The 24,604-nt window shown below is 41.7% G+C and overlaps 2 protein-coding genes and 1 long non-coding RNA gene across 5 annotated transcripts in view; 2 read left to right on the plus strand and 1 right to left on the minus strand.

Moving 5' to 3' along the window:
* Positions 1-395: 395 nt before the first annotated feature.
* On the plus strand, positions 396-4,682 carry LOC110499946 (E3 ubiquitin/ISG15 ligase TRIM25). 2 transcript variants are annotated; one of them, XM_021577004.2, is made up of 7 exons: positions 396-1,095; positions 1,684-1,779; positions 2,262-2,495; positions 2,731-2,890; positions 3,015-3,041; positions 3,160-3,222; positions 3,312-4,682. In XM_021577004.2, exons 1-7 carry the CDS (start codon positions 775-777, stop codon positions 3,827-3,829), a joined length of 1,419 nt encoding a protein of 472 aa, XP_021432679.1. In that variant the 5' UTR covers positions 396-774; the 3' UTR covers positions 3,830-4,682. The 2 variants fall into 2 exon arrangements, with proteins under 2 accessions (XP_021432679.1, XP_036813098.1); XM_036957203.1 differs by having other exon boundaries at positions 427-1,095; positions 2,997-3,041.
* A 440-nt stretch (positions 4,683-5,122) lies between these two features.
* On the minus strand, positions 5,123-10,236 carry LOC110499951. Its single transcript, XR_002470047.2, has 5 exons — positions 9,923-10,236; positions 8,677-9,260; positions 6,051-6,234; positions 5,847-5,926; positions 5,123-5,597 (listed from the first exon to the last, which is right to left on the minus strand). It is a non-coding gene; the product is annotated as an uncharacterized LOC110499951 (long non-coding RNA).
* An 11,091-nt stretch (positions 10,237-21,327) lies between these two features.
* The window catches only part of LOC110499947 (ras association domain-containing protein 8), a 32,934-nt gene continuing 29,657 nt past the window's right edge, over positions 21,328-24,604 (plus strand). For both annotated transcript variants that reach the window (XM_021577006.2, XM_021577005.2), the window contains exon 1: positions 21,328-21,579. The gene's annotated coding sequence lies outside the window, so the exon portion shown is untranslated. The remainder of the gene's footprint in view (positions 21,580-24,604) is intronic.

A 24,604-nucleotide genomic window follows, 5' to 3' on the forward strand; every position in this document is an offset into this window, starting at 1 on the left:
ATCATGTTTTCCAGGATGTAAGGGACAAATCAGGGCTTCGCGCTATACATACATGACAACGGCAAAGACACTAACGAACTATTGTAAACAGACGGGTTGCCTGCCACAATGTTACCAATGGGCAGATTCGATTATGCTGAACCACGGGGCATCGGGCATAACCTCGTCACGTCATTGGGCGAAAGCGGGGAGGGAGGTGCTCCTTTCTTGAAATGAATAGTAATCTGCACCTGTCGGTCATTTTGGCAACAAGGCATCGTCCACAAACACAAACATCTTATCCATAAAATGTTAGAATTTTCTAACTGGTGTTCATTGGCATGGCATGCACATAACGCGTTTTTATCAAAAGCAATATTTTTTTCCATGAGTAAACACAGAATCCTAGTTATTAGCTACTATACGTGCTGAATTAGGCCTACGTCAATTTTGTTTTGAGACGATTTCGCCCTGGCCTTTGAACGGGGCACCTGGTTCACGCCCGGGAGGCAGCCCGGTTCCAAATCGAATGCAATAAACTTTCAGCCGAAGCGAAACACGCCTACACGGGCGCCCGGACGGGATGAATCGAACCCCTCAATGTTCCGGTATAGCGGACACGTCTGGGATTTCCGAGATTACCCACGACCCAACCCAAACAGGAAGTGTAAACACTTCTCACGTAACAGCAGCGCATGTGATAGCCTTTCTCTTCGACTCCTCAGCATTCACCACTTGGGACTCTGATACTGTTTTGCTCAGTTGGTTGGTGTGTGCACCAGAATACTCGAGGCCATGGACTCGATCAGTTGTTCGATCTGCCTGGATCTACTGAAGGATCCAGTGACTATTCCCTGTGGACACAGCTACTGTAAAGGCTGTATCAAGGGATATTGGAGTCTTGATGACCAAAAGGGAATTCACAGCTGCCCCCAGTGCCGACAGACCTTCACCCCAAGACCTGCTCTGAACAGAAACATTCTGCTGGCTGAGTTGGTAGAGAAATTGAAGACCGATTTCAAAACGGTTCCCTCTGCTTCTTGTTTCTCTGGACCTGAAGATGTGAAGTATGATCGTGATGACTCAGCCGCAGCAGCAGAGAGGACGGAGAAACAGGTAGGCCTAAGGATCTGGAACATTATACTGCCATCTATAATGTATTATATTTAGAGATCAGCTTCATTATTGCTGACTGTTTTGCCAGGAACTGGAAGAGCAGGAAATTCCAGCCAACTCCAAAGTTGAGCTGTTCCAGTGACACACACTCTGGGTTCAGTATCACATAATCCACAATTTTTAAGGTTCTTATTTGTAAATTCTCTATTCTGCTTTCAAATTGACTGATGATAGTCAAAAACCAATTCTGTTAGACAAAATAGGCTGTCACAACAAAATCACTTTAAAACAAACAAAGGATGGAGTAGATTACCGTAAACAGCAGGATGGGCCAGATAACATCCAGACTGAATCTTCAAAAGTCAAAGGTCACTCATTTACATACATTGCAGAGGCATGAACTCTGAACTATCGTAACCTTTTTGTCTTGAAGGCACTCATTTATCATTTAATTTAGTCTAAGTGATTTGTTTAGCATAATCATGTTTTTGCCATATGACAGTATTTCCCCACTCAAAAACATAACTTGGTCGATTATGAAAACTGTTGTCCATTTTGGTAATCATTCGAAAATGTTATTCTCTTCAGGGGCAGCTGAGGGAGAAACGGCAGCAGGTCGGGCTGAGAATCTGTGTGAGAGAGAAGGAGATGCAGGACATAAGAAAGGCGGTGATGTCCCTTTCAGTGAGTATTTATTAACCATTTAGAGTATGTACATTTATTTGTCAGAAAGTTATGTACTATTTCTAAACTAAAACCAGGGAGGAGCCTAATACCACTGGGACACACTATAGGGACTGATTGTCTGGGGTCTAGGCATAGAGAATGATAGAGGCCTCTAGTGGCCAAAAGGCCATATTAGCATGGGCAGTGCTGTAGAGGGCTTCTACCATTTTAATTTAGTCAACTGGGTGGGACTTCCAACTTCATTGGCTGATCCCTCCTGGTGACCTTGTTGGAGTCATGTCCAACCGGATCATCAGGAGGGATCATCCAATTGTGAGGAAGAAAATGTACTAGTCAAAATGGAGCCCGCCTCAATTGCGCTGGCCATGCTATCACAGATGCTACAATGACACAATGCAAAGAGGAGTTATCTATGGGTCTAGGTGAGTGCAGAGTGAATGTGCTGGTTAAAATGGGCCCCCTTTCTTCTCTCGTAACAGCTTTCAGCACAGGCAGCAGTGGAGCACTGTGAGCTGGTCTTTGCTGAGCTGATCCGCTCCATTGAGAGAAGGCGCTGTGAGGTGAAGGAGCTGATCAGCGCCCACCAGAGGGCGTCAGTAAGCCAGGCTGAAGGACTCCTGGTGCGAATGGAGCAGGAGATAGCTGAGCTGAAGAGGAGAGACAAGGAGCTGGAGCAGCTCGCACAAACAGAGGATAACATTCATTTCCTCAAGGTGACATCACTCTTTCTATCCACAGTGGCAGGGTGGTGTTCAGAGCTAGGCACGACTACCTGAGCTTGTTCAATAGGAATGTTTATTTTTGTTTGATAAAATGTTCCCTGTTTGTGCCCATTGAACATGACCTAGGATTCCTTACTTCTACGCAACATATAACCTCTGAGCTCCAGAATTCTGCAATTTTCTTATTGTCTATTCTTCCTCTCTCTCTCTCTCTCGCTTGCTGTAGACTTTTCAGTCTCTTTGTGTGGCTCCTGGATCTGAGCTCTTACCCTATATCACTGCCAACCAGCACTTCTCCTTTGAAGAAGTGAAGAGCTCCATCTCTGGAATGATGGAGCGACTGGAGGATGTGTTGAAGGAGGAAATGGTCCAGATACCTGGAAAAGGTAAGTGTTACAGATATAGTGAAGATAAAATGTTTGGTTAACTTTCTGTTAAATGCTTCTTGATTATAAATGAATACATCCATTTGTCTGCCTATATACAATATAGTAACGGCTGTCTCCGAAGTCTATGTCCTCAGCCCAAGACCAGAATGTGAGTAATACACACACAATGAGTTAATATTTAATCTTTGTTTAATTTTGTATATATTTGTATTGAATGCTTCTTCATTAAACATGAATTACTCACGGTATCTCCCTACTCTATATAGTAATGGCTGCTGCTGAAGTACATTTTCATCATGAGCCCAAGACCAGAGTGGAGTACTTGGAGAGTAAGTAATACCGTCAAACACACACACACACACACACACCTTATCACAAATGCATATTTCACCTTCATTTAATTTTTTCACTTTCTTAGACTACTGCCATCTCACGTTGGATCCCAACTCGGCGTATCAACACCTGCGTCTGTCTGAGTGCAATAGAGAAGTGTCATGGAGTGACAAGGCTCTGTCTTATTCTGACCACCCAGACAGATTCACAGACCATTACCAGGTGTTGTGTAAAGAGGATCTGTCTGGAACCCGCTACTGTGAGGTGGATAGGAGGGGGGAGTGTGAGGTAGCCATCACATACAGAAGCATCAGCAGGAAGGGCGGATTGGAATGTTGCTTTGGTTCCAATGATCAGTCCTGGAGTTTGGTGTGTCGCAACTCGAGTTGTTCCTATTGGCACAATAAGAATAGGACTGATATCCCTGTCCCCTGCTCCACCAGAGTAGGAGTGTATCTGGACAGCAGGGCAGGGACTCTGGCCTTCTACAGCGTCTCGGATACAATGACCCTCCTCCACAGAGTCCAGACCACATTCACTGAGGACCTCTGTGCTGGGTTTTGGGTTGGTCCTGGTTGTGGATCATCTGTGGCTCTGTGTTGACTGAACGTCATAGAATCAAGTGCATTTTAAATCAAATTGTATTTGTCAAATGCGCCGAATACAACAGGTGTAGGCTTTACTGTGCTTACTTACGAGCCCTTTCCCAACAATGCAGAGTTAAAAAGTAGGAAAAAATAGGGAAAAAAATGAAGGAAACAGTAACACAAAATGACGAGACTATATACAAGTTCTACCTGTACTGACTCAATGTGCAGGGGTACGAGGTAATATGTATATGTAGGTAAGGGTAAAAGTGACTAGGCAATCAGGATGAATAATAAACAGAGTAGCAGCAGTGTATGCGAAGAGTGTGAAAGTGTGTATGTGTTGGAGTGTCAGTGTAGTATGTGTGGGTAGAGTCCAGTGAGTGTATAGAGCCAGTGCTCTATGCACAAGGGGGTCAATGAAAATAGTCCGGGTAGACATTTGATGAAATTGTTCAGCGGTCTTATGGCTTCGGGGTAGAAGCTGTTCAGGTGCCCTTTGGTCTCAGACTTGGCACTCCTGTACCTCTTGTTGTGTGGTAGCAGAGAGAACAGTCTATGACATGGGTGGCTGGAGTCTTTGAAAAATGTTTAGGGCCTTCCTCTGACACCGCCTGGTATAGAGGTCCTGGATGGCAGGGAGCTCGGCCCCAGTGACAAATGGGAAGGAAATATAAGACCGATCACTTGGGAAAGTTGGAGAAAGTTGATTTGCTTAAAATTGTGACCTGGATGAAGGGAGTTGACACTTCATTTAGGAGTCCTGCTGCGAAGCCGCTCTTTATCTACAATGTTTGATTCCAGCTTTACTAATGGGGGAGGGGTGGGGCCATTGTTTTAAAGATTACAATAATAAATTAAAGAAATCATTTTTGTTTCTAGTATCATTTCTAACTTGATAAAATAAAGAACAAAACTAAGTCCCTGAGGGGGGGGGTAGAGTTGTTTTGTTACGTGAGAAAAACCAGGAGATATAATTTGGATGATTGACAGTGATTGACAGTTCCTAGATCCACTTACACTGTTGTGGTGCTTCCCCTTGACCCTGTTCCATCCTCTGTGTTTTTGTCTTGGTTTGGTTCAATAAATTAATCAAATGTATTTATAAAGCCCTTTTTGCATCAGCAGATGTCACAAAGTGCTGTACAGAAATCCAACTTAAAAACCCAAACAGCAAGCAATACAGATGTAGAAGCACCTTGATCTTGTCAATTGACTCTCTTTTTAAATTACAGGGAATGCTTTTTGATAAAGGACAGGTTATAGTTAAACTTTTTACTGAGAATAATACATTTTAATTTCTTACACCTCTTTGACCTGGAGGAAAATAAAATACATCCCAACATCCCAACTCCCAATATGTTTACTGCCTATTTAAAACAAAACAAAACATATATTTTTTACATTTTATCCTATTGAGTAATGTTGACATTTGTGACCATTTAACCATGTACAATGTATTTAAACAGGCAACCAATAGATGCCAAAGCTGACAGTACAGTGGATCTTCTGTAAAATAGATCTAATAAAACTGTAGGAGGACAGATGAAGAGTAGAGTGGGGCTCTGTTTCTGCTGCTTGCCCAAGGTGGTTTCAGTCTCATGTCCGTAGTCCCTGGACAGTCATGTGCCTGTGCAGCAGTGCCTGTGCACCTCTTGACTTTCATGCATCTAAGCAGTGATAACCCTGTTGTGGTGTGGAGTGTAGCTGCAGTGCGGTACTGCTGGAGGGGGGAGGTGCAGGGTGGGCTGAGGGCCAAGGAACATCATTCCTCCTACAGAGGGCTGACACACAACACACACAGAAACCATATGTTTACTGTACTCTGGGTAATGGTCATCCCACTCGGCACACACTGGTTAAATAAACATTGTTTCCACTTCATTTCAGTTAAATAAACATTGAATTTATATCTGTGCCCAGTGGGATGTTACTAACACTGACTTTGAATTGTCCCCTACTGAATGATATAGTTTATCTATCCACAAAATGACCGGTTACAAAAAAAAATAGCATGTGTAATATCTACATACCCCTGCTGATTGAACAGACCCTCCCCCTGCTCCAGTCCGCTGGGAACGTAGGATGGCAGGTCTTCTGGCCTGGACATGGGCTGGATGTGATGGTACACACACAGTTTGACTTTGAGAACAATACTATGATACACTTATCTCTCAAGTTCAATGTGTCACACATTCTAAATTCAATTAAGGAATCAGGAAGAAAAAATGAATTACATTCAACGACGGAGTAGAGTTCTGACTTTAACTATGGAGGTCTGTAACGGTGTATGGCCTTGCAGAGTTGCTCTGGGGCTAGACCCGGAAGTCTAGCAGAGCACAGGGGGAGCAGGAAGGATGGGTTATGGATGAAGGGTTCTGGGTCCATGGACTGTGGCACACCCTAAACACATGCTTCTTCCTGTAGGAAAATCAAACCACTAGCATTAAATAAATAGTAGCACTTTATGTGATGCTTCAATCAATTCTTGTTCTAATAGTACCTCAACAGAGCATGACTTGAATGTTTCATTTGAATACACACATTACATTTTAATCAGAAGGGTGTGTTGTCTGGGCATTTGATCTCTGTAGCAGGGATGCTTGCCTCTTCACAGGACAAAGTGTCCTCTCTGCAGCTCTCCACTTTTTCATGATGTTCAGCCCAGGCCTGGTGTGGCTTTACCCTAGTACAGCGTGCAGGTGTGTACCATGCTATGGCCTAGCCACCCACCAGAGTATGCAGATCATCATATGTTATGTATACAGCACATTCAATGCTAACATACAAGTACTAACATATAGAGAGACTTGTAGGAAATGTATTGTTTCGATTAATTATGTGATAAAGGGCAAATAATGTAGTCCTGGATCAATTACAGTGCCTTGCGAAAGTATTCGGCCCCCTTGAACTTTGCGACCTTTTGCCAGACTTCAGGCTTCAAACATAAAGCTATAAAACTGTATTTTTTTGTGAAGAATCAACAACAAGTGGGACACAATCATGAAGTGGAACGACATTTATTGGATATTTCAAACTTTTTTAACAAATCAAAAACTGAAAAATTGGGCGTGCAAAATTATTCAGCCCCCTTAAGTTAATACTTTGTAGCGCCACCTTTTGCTGCGATTACAGCTGTAAGTCGCTTGGGGTATGTCTCTATCAGTTTTGCACATCGAGAGACTGACATTTTTTCCCATTCCTCCTTGCAAAACAGCTCGAGCTCAGTGAGGTTGGATGGAGAGCATTTGTGAACAGCAGTTTTCAGTTCTTTCCACAGATTCTTGATTGGATTCAGGTCTGGACTTTGACTTGGCCATTCTAACACCTGGATATGTTTATTTTTGAACCATTCCATTGTAGATTTTGCTTTATGTTTTGGATCATTGTCTTGTTGGAAGACAAATCTCCGTCCCAGTCTCAGGTCTTTTGCAGACTCCATCAGGTTTTCTTCCAGAATGGTCCTGTATTTGGCTCCATCCATCTTCCCATCAATTTTAACCATCTTCCCTGTCCCTGCTGAAGAAAAGCAGGCCCAAACCATGATGCTGCCACCACCATGCTTGACAGTGGGGATGGTGTGTTCAGCTGTGTTGCTTTTACGCCAAACATAACGTTTTGCATTGTTGCCAAAAAGTTCAATTTTGGTTTCATCTGACCAGAGCACCTTCTTCCACATGTTTGGTGTGTCTCCCAGGTGGCTTGTGGCAAACTTTAAACAACACTTTTTATGGATATCTTTAAGAAATGGCTTTCTTCTTGCCACTCTTCCATAAAGGCCAGATTTGTGCAATATACGACTGATTGTTGTCCTATGGACAGAGTCTCCCACCTCAGCTGTAGATCTCTGCAGTTCATCCAGAGTGATCATGGGCCTCTTGGCTGCATCTCTGATCAGTCTTCTCCTTGAATGAGCTGAAAGTTTAGAGGGACGGCCAGGTCTTGGTAGATTTGCAGTGGTCTGATACTCCTTCCATTTCAATATTATTGCTTGCACAGTGCTCCTTGGGCTGTTTAAAGCTTGGGAAATCTTTTTGTATCCAAATCCGGCTTTAAACTTCTTCACAACAGTATCTCGGACCTGCCTGGTGTGTTCCTTGTTCTTCATGATGCTCTCTGCGCTTTTAACGGACCTCTGAGACTATCCCAGTGCAGGTGCATTTATACGGAGACTTGATTACACACAGGTGGATTGTATTTATCATCATTAGTCATTTAGGTCAACATTGGATCATTCAGAGATCCTCACTGAACTTCTGGAGAGAGTTTGCTGCACTGAAAGTAAAGGGGCTGAATAATTTTGCACGCCCAATTTTTCAGTTTTTGATTTGTTAAAAAAGTTTGAAATATCCAATAAATGTCGTCCCACTTCATGATTGTGTCCCACTTGTTGTTGATTCTTCACAAAAAAATACAGTTGTATATCTTTATGTTTGAAGCCTGAAATGTGGCAAAAGGTCGCAAAGTTCAAGGGGGCTGAATACTTTCGCAAGGCACTGTATATACTATCAGTCTCTCAATCATCCTTCACGCCTCAGTGTTGTCACTTGGCCATTGTCTTTGCATAGGACTGTGGCGCACTCTGGTCCCAACATGATGCACTCCAACCCAACCCAACCCAAGTCCCCTGGGCTCGGTGTCTTCCTTCCAGAGGCTTCAGACCAAACCTTACAGTACAGTTCAAAACTGAGTCGACTTCACAAACCCTCTGTCAAAGCATAAGCCACCTCCTAGAATGATTGATTAAGTTGTTCAACTGAAAATTTAATTAGGCTTTTTTTGTAAACAAAAGATGACACACCATGACAACCTATACCAATGTTCACCAAAGGATTAATGTCTGTGTTTTCATCACGGGCCTACCGTAACAGAGCTGGCTGGCTGGAGGAGTGTTCTGGGAGGGAAGAGGAACTCTGCGATGGGACGTCCTGCTACGTTCTGCTGGAGACGGAACCCCCCGATGTCCTGCTCTCTCTGGGAGGAGTTCCCGAGCCGCACTAACAGACCCTGCAGCTGGACATCTGTGATCCCCACACTGCCTGAGGGACTATGGCATATGCACCGCAGTCATCATCACTATTGTTTCCATCATCATCATTACCATCATCATCATCACCTCCATCATCATCCTCATCACCATCATCATCTCCATCATTACCATCATCTCCATCATTATCATCATCACCATCTTAATCATCATCATCACAGTAAGCCAGCACCACAGTCACCTTGACATGACTTGACACTTTCCTACTCCCAAACTGATTGTGTTCAAGGGTCATATCTGGAGTATTCATGCCTGTGTTGCCTGGCTGTGGACGGCCTCATCCTTTCCTGTGTCCTGCAGGGAATGCTCTCCTCCACCACGTCCTTAGTCAGGGAGTGCCATATGTCCAGCTCGCCAGTCGACACAGAACGCCTGGCACGAGCAGCCATTTTGTCCCTACCTGCAAAGGCATTTGAAGTTCATTGGAAAATACTTAATGGGTAAAAAATAATATGGTGGAAACTCATTATTAGTCTGGCTTTCACCCGGTGAAGAAGAGGGGAGTTTGGATTTTTTTTGTTTCATTTTTGTAGACCCTCACTCTTTTTCCACAATTGAACATCCCCAAATCGGTCACACCGACCGTGAAATGCATTTTAGTACACCAGAAGTACATTCATTTCCAATGGAACGCTGCGTTTGCCTTGCAGCATTGCGTTGCAGAGGCAGTTGCAGTGCGTTCTGTGTGGTGCATAGTTGGATTTATCGAACATATGTGTCAAACTGTATGTGTAGAAGGCTTGGCATAAATGGCAGCAGAAGGTGAATGTTGAACTTTTGTTGCACACATATCCAGATGATGCTGCGTGCCATTTTACGCAAAAACACTGTTGGTGTGATCGAGCTGTTACTGGTGATCAGCTGTCTCCAGTAGGTATACAGACACCACCCCAGTTTACGCTAGTTTTCACGTCTTTCACACTCACTCGGTTTAGGTATTGAAAGCAGAAGAACAATGTATAGAAACTAAACCATTCGTTTGTTATAATATGACAGTGCTTGACTTGTCTGAATGTTTTAGTCTACTTCTCTATACCTATATTCAAATGTAAAAATACATACTGCTATCCGCTCCCTGATGCGGTTTTCTGGAGTAGATGTCTGCAGCAGGTCTCTTCGCATGGGCCTGTCTTTGGGGATGGACCAAAACTTGAAACTTTGTGCACACACAAATACACATACATCTTTATATGTTATGGGGCCAGTCTTTCCTACCTGGGGACCAATGCTGAAGTCCCATGGGTATCCCAGGGCACCTTCCACATTGCCTGTGTGGAAGAGATTATATTCCATCTACATACTGAAATAGGTCTGGTACAGTTTTTAAAAAAAAATCTTGATAAGACGAACACTTCTCTCAAATACTGTATGTCAACTTGATTTATTATGTGTCAGTAAGGCCTAATTCAGAAAGGAAACACCATGTGTCCGTTTGACCATTTAATTATATATTTGTAAAAAGTACAATGCATTGGGCTCTGCTCCTTCGGGGTAGCTCACTGCCAGAGTGCAGCAAAGCACCCCCACAACATAATGCTGCCACCCCGTGCTTCACGGTTGGGATGGTGTTCTTCAGCTTGCAAGCCTCCCCCTTTTTTCTCCAAACATAACAATGGTCATTATGGCCAAACAGTTCTATTTGTTTCATCAGACCAGAGGACATTTCTCCAAAATGTACGATCTTTGTCCCCATGTGCAGTTGCAAATGAGGCAATGAGTTTTAAGGTAGGCCTTGAAATACATCCACAGATACACCTCCAATTGAATCAAATGATATCAATTAGCCTATCAGAAGCTTCTAAAGCCATGACATTCTTTTCTGGAATTTTCCAAGCTGTTTAAAGGCACAGTCAACTTAGTGTATGTAAACTTCTGATGCACTGGAATTGTGATACAGTGAATTATAAGTAAAATAATCTGTCTGTAAACAATTGTTGGAAAAATGACTTGCGTCATGTTCAAAGTAGATGTCCTAACCGACTTGCCAACAAGAAATTTGTGGAGTGGTTGAAAAACGAGTTTTAATGACTCCAACCTAAGTGTATGTACACTTCCAACTTCAACTGTAATAGGCGGTGTCAGAGGAAAGCCCATTTAAATTGTCAGAGACTCCAGTCACCCAAGTCATAGACTGTTTTCTCAGCTACCGCATGGCAAGTGGTACCGGAGCGCCAAGTCTAGGACCAAAAGGCTCCTTAACAGCTTCTACCCTCAAGCCTTTAAAACTGCTGAGCAATTAATCAAATGGCCACCATTTGTTTTCTACACTGCTGCTACTCGCTGTTTATTATCTATGCATAGTCACTTCACCCCTACGTACCAATTACCTCAACTAACCTGTTCCCCCGCACACTGACTCAGTACCGGTACCCCCTGTATATAGCCTCGTTATTGTTATATTATTGTGTTACTTCTTATTCTTTTTTATTTTTTACTTTAGTTTATTTGGTAAATATTTTCCTAACTCTTCTTGAACTGCACTGTTGATTAGGGGCTTGTAAGTAAGCATTTCACGGTAAGGTCTACACTTGTTGTATTCGGCGCATGTGACAAAGTTTGATTTGGTTCCACCACACTCGGGTTTCCTTTCTGAACGGGCTTCGCTTGATTTATTTGTTAAAATGTCACTTCAAAAGACCAAGCTGGAGCATCAACAGCAACAATCATACAGCTAATACAGTATTCCTTTAAAAAGATTATGAAACTTCCTTTTAGTTTAGAAATCTGGACAGAGAAATGTAACATGCCGAACTGACACAATGATATTTTTCTAGTCAGGCATTCCTAAATATCAGACATTCCTAAATATTTCCTGCAGAGGGCAATGTTGCAACAATAATCAACACTGCCACTTAACATCAGCATCTGTGCCTTGAACCGTTTTACAAAGCAAAACAACACAACTCATTTTGGTAAACTTTAGGGAGGGCTATATACTTTATCACCACCTATCATTCTTCCAATCAAATAAGGTGTTATCTTGTTTTCTCATTCCTCAGAAAGTGATACATTATTGAGGCTACAGACATATTTTCCTTGAGGTTAATGTCTAACCCCTGTAATCATTCCACATAGCTCTAAATGGATTGATCTGTATCGCCTGATGTAATCTAATACAATTAGCCGACAACATTACCTCACCAACTGCATGAGCACACTCAGGACCTTTAAGTTTATTCAGTCACATCCCCATTGGGGTGGCAGGTAGCCTAGTGGTTAAAGTGTTGGACTAGTAACCGAAAGGTTGCAAGATCGAATCCCCTAGCTGACAAGGTAAAAATATGTCGTTCTGCCACTGAACAAGGCAGTAAACCCACTGTTCCTAAGTCGTCATTGAAAATAAGAATTTGTTCTTAAAGGACTTGCCTAGTAAGGTACAAATAAATAAAATGCTCTTGTAGGCTCTTTCCTAGTAGCTACATACCTATAACACCAAACCTTTGATGTCATGCTCAAGTTATACTTTAAAGTCAACTCTCATTTGTATGTTAAGCCTTTTGTTTTGTTACTGATACCACAATGAATGTGTTCATTTGAGGCTCCAATATGGATGTTCTAAGAACTTTTGGAACGTGAAGAGCAGTCTTCGTTTACAGTGTTTGGCTAGCAAATGTTGTGCAGTAGCCTATTGATACTTTTTTCATTACATGACTGAAAGCATTCCATGAACGTGTGCTTGACTTGACTATGCGAGAAGTGATGTAAACACAACCATTATGTTGAGGCATTACTTCACATCTCTAAGGTCAACCACCGGTCATATCTGACACTCCCTCAAGATGTCTACATTAAATAAGCGGCAGATGTTTTCAATCAACTATCTAGTTTGCTTGGGTGGAGCACTGTCTTTGTAGCAGTGGTGTAAAATACTTAAGTACATTTTTTTTTAAGTAAATCGTTTTTGTGGGTATCTATACTTTACTATTTATGTTTTTTATAACGTTTACTTTTACTGCACTACATTCCAAAATAAAATAATGTTTTTACTCCATACATTTCCCCTGACACCCAAAAGTACTTGATACATTTTGAATGCTTAGCAGGACTGAAAAATTGTCCAATTCACGCACTTCTCAAGAGAACAACCCTGGTCATCCTTACTGCCTCTGATCTGTCAGACTCACTAAACACACATGCTTTGTTTGTAAATTATATCTGAGTGTTGGAGTGTGCCCCTGGCTATCTGTAAATACATTTAAAAAAACAAGAAAATTGGGCTGTCAAGTTTGCTTAATATAAGGAATTAGAAATTATTTCTACTTTTACTTTTGATACTTAAGTATATTATCGCAATTACACGTTTGATACTTTAAGCATATTTAAAACCAAATACTTTTAGACTTACTCAAGTAGTATTTTACTGGGTCTTTTTCTATTAAGGTATGTTTACTTTTACTGAAGTATGACAGTTTGACAGTACTTTTCCCACCCCTGCTTTGTAGTTGTTATTCAACTCTCAGACATAATAGAAATGGTATTTTTGGGATCTTTTGAAAGGCAACCAGCGATTTAAAGCCTAAGGCATGCAGAGTCCATTTGCAGTGTCTTGTCTCTTTTCCTAATCCCCCACACTCCATCTCATTGTTAGTGGTGTTCTGGAATAGAGGGATTATCATCCACTGAAGTACGTTCACGCAGAGAAGGACTCTGGAAGATAATGAAGCCATTGAGACCTGTACTATGTAGCACTCATCCCCAGCATTGTGGAGAGTGGTTCCATAGATCAGCTTCATGAGGTGGAGCCCATATTACATGCCAAAATATCCCTCTGATCTCTTGAGAATGTATGGAATGTAGTAACACCCTCTATGATGTAACAAACACTGTGAGGCCGTGCCATGGCAACCGCTAAGCCTGCAAACGTTTTTGTTCTTTGTCGAGAACCTTTTTGAGAGGGGGTTTGAAAGTGTTTCTAAACACCATATCATCTTGTTGAGGTTACCGTTTCTTCCTGACGGGCTTGACCACAGATTGAAACTTTTGGGGAGAAAATTGCAGCGGGGGTTTGAGAGAGAGAGAGAGGAGTTCTTATCGATTATACTATGAATCAGTGTGTCCTCCCCACATCCCTCCTTTTCAGTCCAGCTCTTTCCCGAGCACAGTGATTTACACACACACACACACCACACACACACACACACACATCACAAAAACACACACACACACACAGAGAACGATCTTGAAACTATCGTACAAAGCAAGCTATCCTATACAGAATTGTTGATTAGAATAATGTTTGACTTACGCACGCTGTCTTGTTTGTGTGAATAGAGTAGGTCAGTGACTCTTCCGTCTCTCATCTGTCTCTCCTCCAAAATGGGAGTCACAAAGGCAGGACATTTCAGTCACAAATCAAGTTAAAGGACAAGCTTAAAGTCATTTCATGTACCATACAAAATTCTCAGGGAGTCTCACAAGCCACAACTTTAATATCTAAATGTTTTATTTGTTTATCACTTGTGGTGTACCATGTATATAAATAGCAAAAATATTTTAACATATGCATGGATTTCTGGCACTGTGGATTTTCTTTAGAGTTACTCTTATGTCTGTATCTGGCTTTAGTGAACTGTTATATACCACGTCTGTCCTTGTGTCAACCAACAGTAGATACTAAATACACTAAATAAATCAAATGAAATACTAAATCCACCCACAGTATTAATGTGCAACAATACTGTAATAGCAAACAGATGGTATTGCATATTGCCATTGGGATCTTCTATAATGGCAAACGGGATAAAACATCATCCAATGTCGTAATCCAAATCCGAGCCTAGTTTCCAAATGAAAGAGCTGATCATGGACTTTGTACCATAATGACATCATAGCCAATGCACTTACCCCTGCAGATCGACTCCGTAATGGTACCTTGTGTACATAGACAAGTTATCTACTCATTGTGTATTTATTATTACTTTTACTATTACGTGTTATTGCATTTCTATTACCTAGCTGTTTTCTTTCTCTCTGCATTGTTGGGAAGAAACTTCAAGTAAGCATTTCACTGTTAGTCTACAACTGTTTTTTACAAAGTATGTGACAAATACAATTTTATCTGATTGGAAGACTGGCGTCATTTAAAATATAATTGATGAGAGGTATTTAAGTCTCGAGTAGTCCGTTATTTTGTAACATCCTGAAAGCTGCAGACAAACATCTGTCAAAGATCCTAGAGGCTTCATCTGGTTCGGCATGAAGGTCAGAACGTGGAGCATTTTAATTCCTGTAGGTTCAGAGGGTGAGGTCAAAACAAATCCCTCTTAACCTATTGGAACTAAACACAGGTCATTGCGAATACTTGAACAACCTTAATAAACATCTTGCTTGATACAATATGTAACGACTGAGAAAAACAGGTTGGTACAATCTAAGGCCAAGTGGCAAACAATAATGCAAGCACTAGGGATAGGGGTGTGGGCAGATGAGATGTAGTCAATGTTTGTGTTGTTGTTCATTTAAAAAAGTAAAACATTTAAAAAAAGTAAATATTACAGTTTTTTAAAATTGTTTATATATGTATTGTCCTGTGTAATATATTGATTTCCTCCAAGTGCTCTTAATCACCACAGCATACTCCCTCCCACACCCTCTCTTTCTCTGCTTACGCATGTATAGGGAGTGGGCCGGATGAGCGGAAATGAGGGTAGTGAGAGAAGTGATTAGGGATTCTGCCTGATCAGCACCACACGCAGTGTTCATGATTAATGCTCATACTGCTCTAGAATGAGAATTGCTTTCTACGTCCCTCAATCTAGTTACCAGTCTCAGAGTTTACAGTGGAAATACACTCTCCTTCAAATCTAACACTGTCATGTTGTGTTGATCATCTTTTTATCATGCTTTAGAATCAGTGATATAGCCAGGATGAAATATATTTCCCAGTAATAAAACAACCACTCTAAAGGGTCAGTTAAGGGCACGTTGCTATAGCTACAACTGTGGTTGCTGGACTAATGGATTCCTAAGGTGCAAGTCAAAAGGTCCCTCTTTGCGGATGCAATTCAGCGGGTTCCTAGTGTTCCTTACGAACACTCTTAAGAAACTGCCATGATGCTTCAGAGGTAATCACATCAGTGTCATTGCTTGTAATTTCATGTCATGTCAGGTATATAGTCATTCATATGACAGTGTCACAACAATGTTTAGTGGCTACTTACAGTAGTAGGGTTTGCCTCGCGCGGCCATCCTGACCTCGCAAACGTACATGAAGAGAAAGGAAAGTTCAGGGCATCGGTCAGGCTGGTGAATCAGGCTAACTTAGCCTCTAAACAGAACGCTAAACACAATACTACAGTACACAGCATAAAGTCATGTTCTGGTATCACCCTGGCCCTACCTTAAGAGTCAATGTACTGTATACTGTAATGAGTAGAAGAGCCCTCCTGCTCTGACCAAGACTCTAATAACCACTCTGAAGTGGAGGACAAGATAGATGGATATTTTCTTCCTCCCCTGATACACCACATTTTACTGGTCATGTTACAGATTGCTCCTAATGAAACTGAAATGAATACTGAAAATAGACCAAAATTATACACCCATGTAAACATTGAAGTCTATATAAAGAACATAATTTCGGTATAATATAATTTCAGAATTTTCAGAGATGAAATATTCAAAACTGTTTAAAGTTTTTGTGCTTACATGTCCATCTCCCTTTATATGAACAGTGTGACGGAACAATAACCTAACCTTTCTCTCTCTTAGGAAGGCTCGACAAAACCAGTCATGTTTCTGTAAGGCAATTGAAAAGGTCAAACTAACCAGCATGTGTGACATATTTCCAGGCACTTTGTAATCTCTCTGTCTTTCCATGCTGCAGGAGTTTCTTTGTCTAGGACTTGTTTGTCGTTGCCATGGGGCAGCTTGACGTCCATAAGACCAGGCAACAATAGAGGGTTAAAATTCCTTCTTTAACCTGTCTCCTCCCCTTCATCTACACTGATTGAAGTGGATTTAACAAGCAACATCAATAAGGGATCATACATTTCCTGGATTCACCTGGTCAGTCTATGTCATGGAAAGAGCAAGTGTTCCTAATGTTTTATACACTCATTGTATGCATGTGACTGTAGGTGTGTGAGTACCAATTAAAATAATGATTAGAACAAAACAGGAGACATTTTGACCCCAACAAACTGTCCAGCAATAAAGAGATCTAAAGGCTATCATAATGTGAAGTAAGTAGCCTTATGCGAGCCAGACCAGCTCATATGGCAGGAGCCTATCTCCTGTTTCTATAACGTGAGGCAGCTTTATGTAGAAGCACACCCCCTGGACAGGACACTAGTCTATCGCAGGGCCTTACCATGAATCTATCTCATTAATGCCAAGCAGAGACACATCAGGTCCCATTTTTACAGTCTTTGGTATGACTCAGCCAGGCATCAAACTCACAACCTTCCAATCTGAGGGCGGATGCTCTAACCACAAGGCCACTGAGTCATAATTGCGAGACCACTCCAAATACCAAAAGTACTGACCTCAATGTCCCTAGTTTACAGTGTGATTGCTTCAGTCCCGCTAAGAAAACACAGTCTGCCCTCACCATAACTCTCCTCAGGTCCAGCTCTTTTTAGTGAGTCTGCTGATTGGAGTATGAAGGCCAGTGATTCACAGCGCTCAACTGAAAGACTATGTCTAAACAATCTATAGAAGCAAAGAAAATATAATTCACACAGAGTGTCATACGTTTGTCCCCAATGCTGTTGTGTCTTGTTGTGGCTTGCTCACTAGCCTAACTTCCTTTCATGGGCAACGTTAGCTAGTTAACTTTAGCCTTCTACATCTAGCTACATATTGGTCTTCCATACTCTAAGTCCAGGGGCACAATATATGAATTAATGGTTGGATCAGAATCACAGTTACAATCATTGGCCAGTAAAACCACAAGTCCAAATCCCTATCTCCATCCATTGCTAATTTAGAAAGGGCCAAATTTAGCTAGCTAGCTAGCCACCGGAGGACAACAACACAATGAAATGCTACATTTCAAGTTGTTTCTGTCAATGATGTATTTCTCTCAATGTGATGTGATAGGAGTGAAGCCAAATCCAAACTGGCTTCCCTTGACACTTTTTTTGGTGCTCCAGGACCATTAACAGTTTAGCTCAACAATGATTGGCTAATATTTTATTCATTCATTTTTCATCAAGGGAGGCCAAGTACTCGCTGGCGGAAAATGCTACGGGCGGAAACAATGTCATACTCTTTCTGACCAGACAGCATCAGATAGAATGCCTACACATACAGAGACAAAGGGGTGCTATGTCGCTCGCTCTGATGCTTTCTCCCATGATATACATTCAGCCTCTTGCGAATTGTTGGAAAATTATAAAACACAGAGAGCTGAAAGAGCTAAAAGATATAAAGATACATATTTTTTTCTTGGTAAATGTTTTGGGGAAGCCTGGCTTCCCTTGGAATCCAATGATACACACCACTGCAACCGTTTGTGGTTGGATTCCAGTGAGATGCCAAGAAGGAAGCGGAGGAACAAGTCCAGATATCCATTATCACTTTTCAAGGTTATATCCACTATCATTTTCAGCAACTCATGAACAAACAGAGCTCTATGGGCACATTTTCCAGGAAAAACTCAACCCCCTTGTGTTCTTGCTCCCACAGCAGGGGGACACATACAGAGATGCAATGCGCTCCTGAAAGCTTAGATGAACAAAGCAATACACCTTCCTCTGATGAAACAAAAAGTATTCTTTAAATACTACTCTGTGAAAAACCCAGAATACACTGAAGCATCACTGACATCATGCTACATTCTTCCAGGTCTTTCTTATAGAACAGGATATTGCCCTTGACCAGCTGTTCAAATGCCAGCTGGGCCAGTTTAACAGTTATTTATTTGTTTGGTTCTATGATTATTTCTAGATAATTTACTTCTTGCTTTTCAGGTTTGTCTGAATGAGCAGGAGGTGATTGTACATCTCAGTCAGAGTTGTAAATCTCTCCACTCTCATGTCCAACATTTGCTCTAGAACCATGGAATAAATAGGACTGGCATGTGACACATGATGTGGAGGTTATTTTCCTGAAGTATTCTTCTTTGTGTTTGTCAGTGAACTCTCGTACTTCCGTCACCTTGTCGATGTACTGACGGGGGGATCTGACTGGCTGCTGCTGGCCGTGAGGTTATCCAGATGAGAGTTTTGGGAAGCGGATTCCCCTTGAGGAGGTTTGTTAGCAACACATCCACTGAAGATTTCTCAGTTAAATCACTCAACTTGTTGTTCTGATGAAAATGTAAAGGAAGTCTGCTTTTATCCAGACCATCAAAGATGAACATTATGTTATAGTCATGGAATTTCTGTGTGTTGTTTAGCTCTTGAAGACTACTGGTCATCTTTAATCAAATTCAGCTCTCTGAAAGCGAGCACAAAGATGAAATCAACTTCCTGATTGGCTTGACCTTTTACGCAGTCAAGGATGAACTTCTGAATATATACTGTTTTTTCTGATGCCTGCAATGCCCTTCGTCATTAAAGCTCTGGTGGGTGTCTTATTCTCTTGTCTTTGAACAGGTTAGAGTTTCAAGATGTCTTTGCAGTTGAGTGAAGTGTCTGATGATGTTTTTCTTCTGTATGTATCCTCAATTTGCAGAATCTCATGTTCTTTATTAACCCCTTCACTCTCTCCCGGTGTGATGTATTGCTCTCAGTAGTGTTATCCTCTGCAACAAATTCAAAACCATTCAGCTACATTTACTTATACTGTATGTATGGTAGCATCTCCTATCAGTGCTCTCATTATAATGCATTATAAGCTCCTGCATATGCAAAATTGAATATAATGCACAATACAATACAAGCTATTAGCGCATCCATGCATTATAATTCTTCATGCATATGCACTTATAATGAAATATGTATTTTGTCTTTGTTTTGTATGTCTTTAAATGTATCTCCATATTGCAGTGGTACTGGATGAAGCACAAGATGGGTTCTGGGTTTCTCTGCACACTGGGGGTAAGTAAAATGGACCAACTCACGCAACACACTGCAGAGAGAGACAGAGAGAGACGGAGAGAGAGAGAGCGATAGAGAGAGAGAGAGAGTTAGTGTTAAGGGAATCTCCTACAATGAGTTGTTGATTACTGGAGCAATTATAGTGCTTCCATCCTGAGCAGTGATGGTAGACTGGAGATTGGAGGCTGGTCTGTTTACAGAAAGAGAGAGACGAATGTTGTTCCTAAAAAAAGGCATATATGGTTGTGCCTTCTAAGTACCTCCAAAGTGTCTTATGTACATCATTTGTATCATCTTAGGCTTTGAACAACCCCCCCCACCCCCCTACACACACACCTCCTGTTAGCTTTTTATTGAACAAAAATGGTTGCAGAGAATCACAAAGGCCTATTAGCTAAAGGCGGGTGTCCTCAAAAGCAGAACATTGGTAGGGTTGTAGATCATTTTACATCATCAACCAAAGTTCACCACACGTTTTATTTTGTGTTAGATAACAATTTTAGGGTGATGCAGATGAGACAGTTAATGAGTTTACTGATAAACATAGCACATTCCTGCACATTGCTGACTGTTAAGTGCTCAAAACCTGAGGAAAAGTGGATCTGCGGATCCAATTGGTATGTGTGGCTTTAAACCTGTCCACAATGCCTTGCAGTTTCCCATCTACATTACAATGTTATTTACAAGCTTGTGCAATGAGAGATCTGTAATCCTGGCAGCAATAACCAACAACTGGCAATAATATAACTTCTTATTCTGATAACTGCCATCAAAATAAAAGTCCCCAGTGAAACTGCTTAGTAAATTATAGGAAATCCATGTTTTTAATAAATGCTCACTTTGATACAGTCTGTGCACATACCAAAGGAGCGGGGTAGTGTAACGATCCTAGCTTGCACCCTGGACTCAAACTCAGGTCCCTCTAGTTCTAAGGGTAGGTTACCAGAGGAGGCTGATGAGGGGAGGACGGCTTATTGCCATGAATGGAATGGCGTGAACGAACACATAGAACACAGAAACCAGGTGTGTTTGAGACCATTCCATTTATTCTGTTCCAGCCATTACAAAGAGCCATCCTCCCCATTTTAAGTGCCACCAGCCACCACTGTAGGCTACCTACCCTTAGAACTAGACTGGGACCTGAGTTTGAGTCCAGGCCGCAGTTTAAGCTCAATTTAATTGCTACATTATCATATTAAAATGTCATTTGTATTTTGTTGTATTGCAATAACATATTGAACTGTGCAACAAATGAATTGTGCGTCCATGAAAGTAGGGATCAACCCAGAAGCCCTATCTAAAGCAGATAGCTGTATCAGCAAGTGTAGTCTACCTTTATTTCCTCCACTTAAGCTTAACTATGATGAGTTGACTGGTGAGAAGATAGCGTTTTTTAAATATTATATGAGGGACCTTTATTGTGAAGGCTGAAGGAATTTACCCAGAAGTGATACTCTGCGGTCCCCTTACAGCTGCCAACATTACACAAAAATGAGCTGGAATCAGATGTCCTACAACAGATTGCACAGTAAACACGCGTGGATATGCAGAGTGCGAACTTTAATTAGGTAGCCTATTTGCACAATATATAAACATTTGGATTATGCGATAAAATATCCCGCAGAGAACAATTATCTATCACCCGATTGAATGCCTGAGCGAATTCAGAGTGGGACCAGAGAAAGAGGGGAGTTTCTCATACACTTTTAGCCGGAGGACTGCGGCTGGAAAGAGGTAAATGGATTTTTGCAATAGGCGCAGTCAATGCGAAGGCCACTTCGCAGTACAGCGTTAAGAGCGAAAAAAGAGCCCACCATATCTCAAGTAGGATGGTGCCTATAGCTGCAAATGTAAAATTGCCTGTGGTATAGCCAATGCATTTTCATTCTCTCTAAGTTAATTAATCTATGTTATTTCTACCAAGAGAAATACACACCCACATACAGTTTGGGTGGCCTCAAATATTAAGTTAGGGTTCTAAAAAAAAGTCTGATCACATGAAAAATATTGCCAGATGGGATTAGGGGAATTTTCCCTAATTGAATAGCCTGTGACTGGAACGAATTGCAAAAATCGCTGAAGTTGGAGACTTTTATCTCCCTCACCAACTTCAAACATCTGCTATCTGAGCAGCTAACCGATCGCTGTATATTGGTAAATAGCCCACCCATTTTTACCTACCTCATCCCCATACTGTTTTTATTTATTTTCTTTTCTGCTCTTTTGCACACCAATATCTCTATCTCTACCTTTACATAACCATCTGATCATTTATCACTCCAGTGTTAATCTGCAAAATTGTAATTATTCGCCTACCTCCTCATGCCTTTTGCACACAATGTATATAGACTCTCCTTTTTTCTACTGTATTATTGACTTGTTAATTGTTTACTCCATGTGTAACTCTGTGTTGTCTGTTCACACTGCTATGCTTTATCTTGGCCAGGTCGCAGTTGCAAATGAGAACTTGTTCTCAACTAGCCTACCTGGTTAAATAAAGGTGAAATAAAAATAAAATAAAAGAGTAGGCGATGTGACCTAAACAAATCTCTGGACTGGTTGCAGAATACCTTGCCCACTTTGAATGTCAATGGAATTTGTACGTGCGGTCACTACTGTAACTCGCTTCAACATGTCAACAGGACCTGAAAATGATTTCAAATATATATATATATATTAAACATTGGTGAGCAAATACATTTTTTATAAATGTATCCAGCAACTAGCAATCTTGTGTAATGCTCCAGCCCATATGAAAGTTCTGTGTGACACAAGGGGTTGGATTCAATCAAACCTGTCATCATGTTCATGTACTAGACTTTGTTTAAGATACAGTACTGTGCCATAGCATTCATGCTCTCTCCCAAGACTGGAACCATCTATGTTGGAAAGAATCTACAGAGCCTTCACAAAGTATTCACACCCCTTGACGTGTCCACATTTTGTTGTTACAGCCTGAATTTAAAATGGCTTAAATTGAGATAGTGTGTCACTGGCCTATGCGCAATACCCCATAATGTCAGGGGAATTATGTTTTTAGAATTTTTTTACAAATGAATAAAAAATGAAAAGCTGAAATGTCAGCAGTAAAAATGTTCTTAACAAGTCACATAATAAGTTGCATGGACTCACTCTGTGTGCGATTTAATAGTGGTTGTCATGATTTTTGAATGACTACCTCACCTCTGTACCCCACACATCTGTAAGGACCCTCAGTCGAGCAGTGAATTTCAAACACAGATTCAACCAAAGACCAGGGAGGTTTTCCCAATGCCTCACAAAGAGCACCTAATGGTAGAGGGGTAATAATTAAAAAGCAGACATTGAATATTCCTTTGATCATGGTGAAGTTATTCATTAAACTTTGGATGGTGTATCAATCACCCAGTCACTACAAAGATGCAGGGGTCCTTCCTAACTCAGTTTCTGGGGAGGAAGGAAACCATGAGGCCAAAAGTTACTTTGTATGATGGCAATTTGCACATACTCCAGGATGTTATGAAGAGTGATCAGATGAAATTGCAATTAATTGCAAAGTCCCTCTTTGCCATGCAAATGAACTGAACCCCCCCCCCCCCCCCCCCCCCAAAAGTCCACTGCGTGTCAGCCCTGCCACAAAAGGACCAGCTGACATAATGTCAGTGATTCTCTCGTTAACACAGGTGTGAGTGTTGATGAGGACAAGGCTGGAGATCACTCTGTCATGCTGATTGAGTTTGAATAACAGTCTGGAAGCTTCAAAAGGGGGGTGGTGCTTGGAATCATTGTTCTTCCTCTGTCAAACATGGTTACCTGCAAGGAAACACGTGCCATCATCATTGCTTTGCACAAAAAGGGCTTCACAGGCAAGGATATTGCTGCCATTTATCGGATCATCAAGAACTTCAAGGAGAACAGTTAAATTGTTGTGAAGAAGACTTCAGGGCGCCCAAGAAAGTCCAGCAAGCGCCAGGACCATCTCCTAAATTTGATTCAGCTGCGGGATCGGGGCACCACCAGTACAGAGCTTGCTCAGGAATGGCAGCAGGCAGGTGTGAGTGCATCTGCACGCACAGTGAGGCAAAGACTTTTTGGAGGATGGCCTGGTGTCAAGAAGGGCAGCAAAAAAGCCACTTCTCTCCAGGAAAAACATCAGGGACAGACTGATATTCTGCAAAAGGTACAGGGATTGGACTGCTGAGGTCTGGGGTAAAGTCATTTTCTCTGATGAATCCCTTTTCCGATTGTTTGGGGCATCTGGAAAAAAGCTTGTTCGGTGAAGACAGGACCATCAGTCCTGTGTCATGGCAACAGTAAAGCATCCTGAGACCATTCATGTGTGGGGATGCTTCTCAGCCAAGGGTGTGGGCTCACTCACAATTTTGCCTAAGAACACAGCCATGAACAAAGAATGGTACCAACACATCCTCCGAGAGCAACTTCTCCCAACCATCCAAGAACAGTTTGGTGACGAACAATGCCTTTTCCAGCATGATGGAGCACCTTGCCATAAGGCAAAAGTGATAATTAAGTGTCTCGGGGAACAAAACATTGATATTTTGGGTCCATGGCCAGGGAACTCTCCAGACCTTAATCCCATTGAGAACTTGTGGTCAATCCACAAGAGATCCCCCCCCCCCCCCCCCCCCCACACACACAAATTCTGACAAACTCCAAGCATTGATTACGCAAGAATGGGCTGCCATCAGGCTGCCATGTGGCCCAGAAGTTAATTGACAACATGCCAGGGCGGATTCCAGAGGTCTTGAAAAATATTGAC

Source organism: Oncorhynchus mykiss, chromosome 21 (assembly GCF_013265735.2).
Source record: "Oncorhynchus mykiss isolate Arlee chromosome 21, USDA_OmykA_1.1, whole genome shotgun sequence".
Taxonomy (NCBI): domain Eukaryota; kingdom Metazoa; phylum Chordata; class Actinopteri; order Salmoniformes; family Salmonidae; genus Oncorhynchus; species Oncorhynchus mykiss.

Coding starts and splice junctions, on each gene's coding strand:
- LOC110499946 (XM_036957203.1), top strand. CDS start 775: ATGGACTCGATCAGTTGTTCGATCTGCCTGGATCTACTGAAGGATCCA. Junction 1,780..2,261: donor AGGCGGTGATGTCCCTTTCA/GTGAGTATTTAT, acceptor CTCTCGTAACAG/CTTTCAGCACAGGCAGCAGT. Junction 2,496..2,730: donor ATAACATTCATTTCCTCAAG/GTGACATCACTC, acceptor CGCTTGCTGTAG/ACTTTTCAGTCTCTTTGTGT.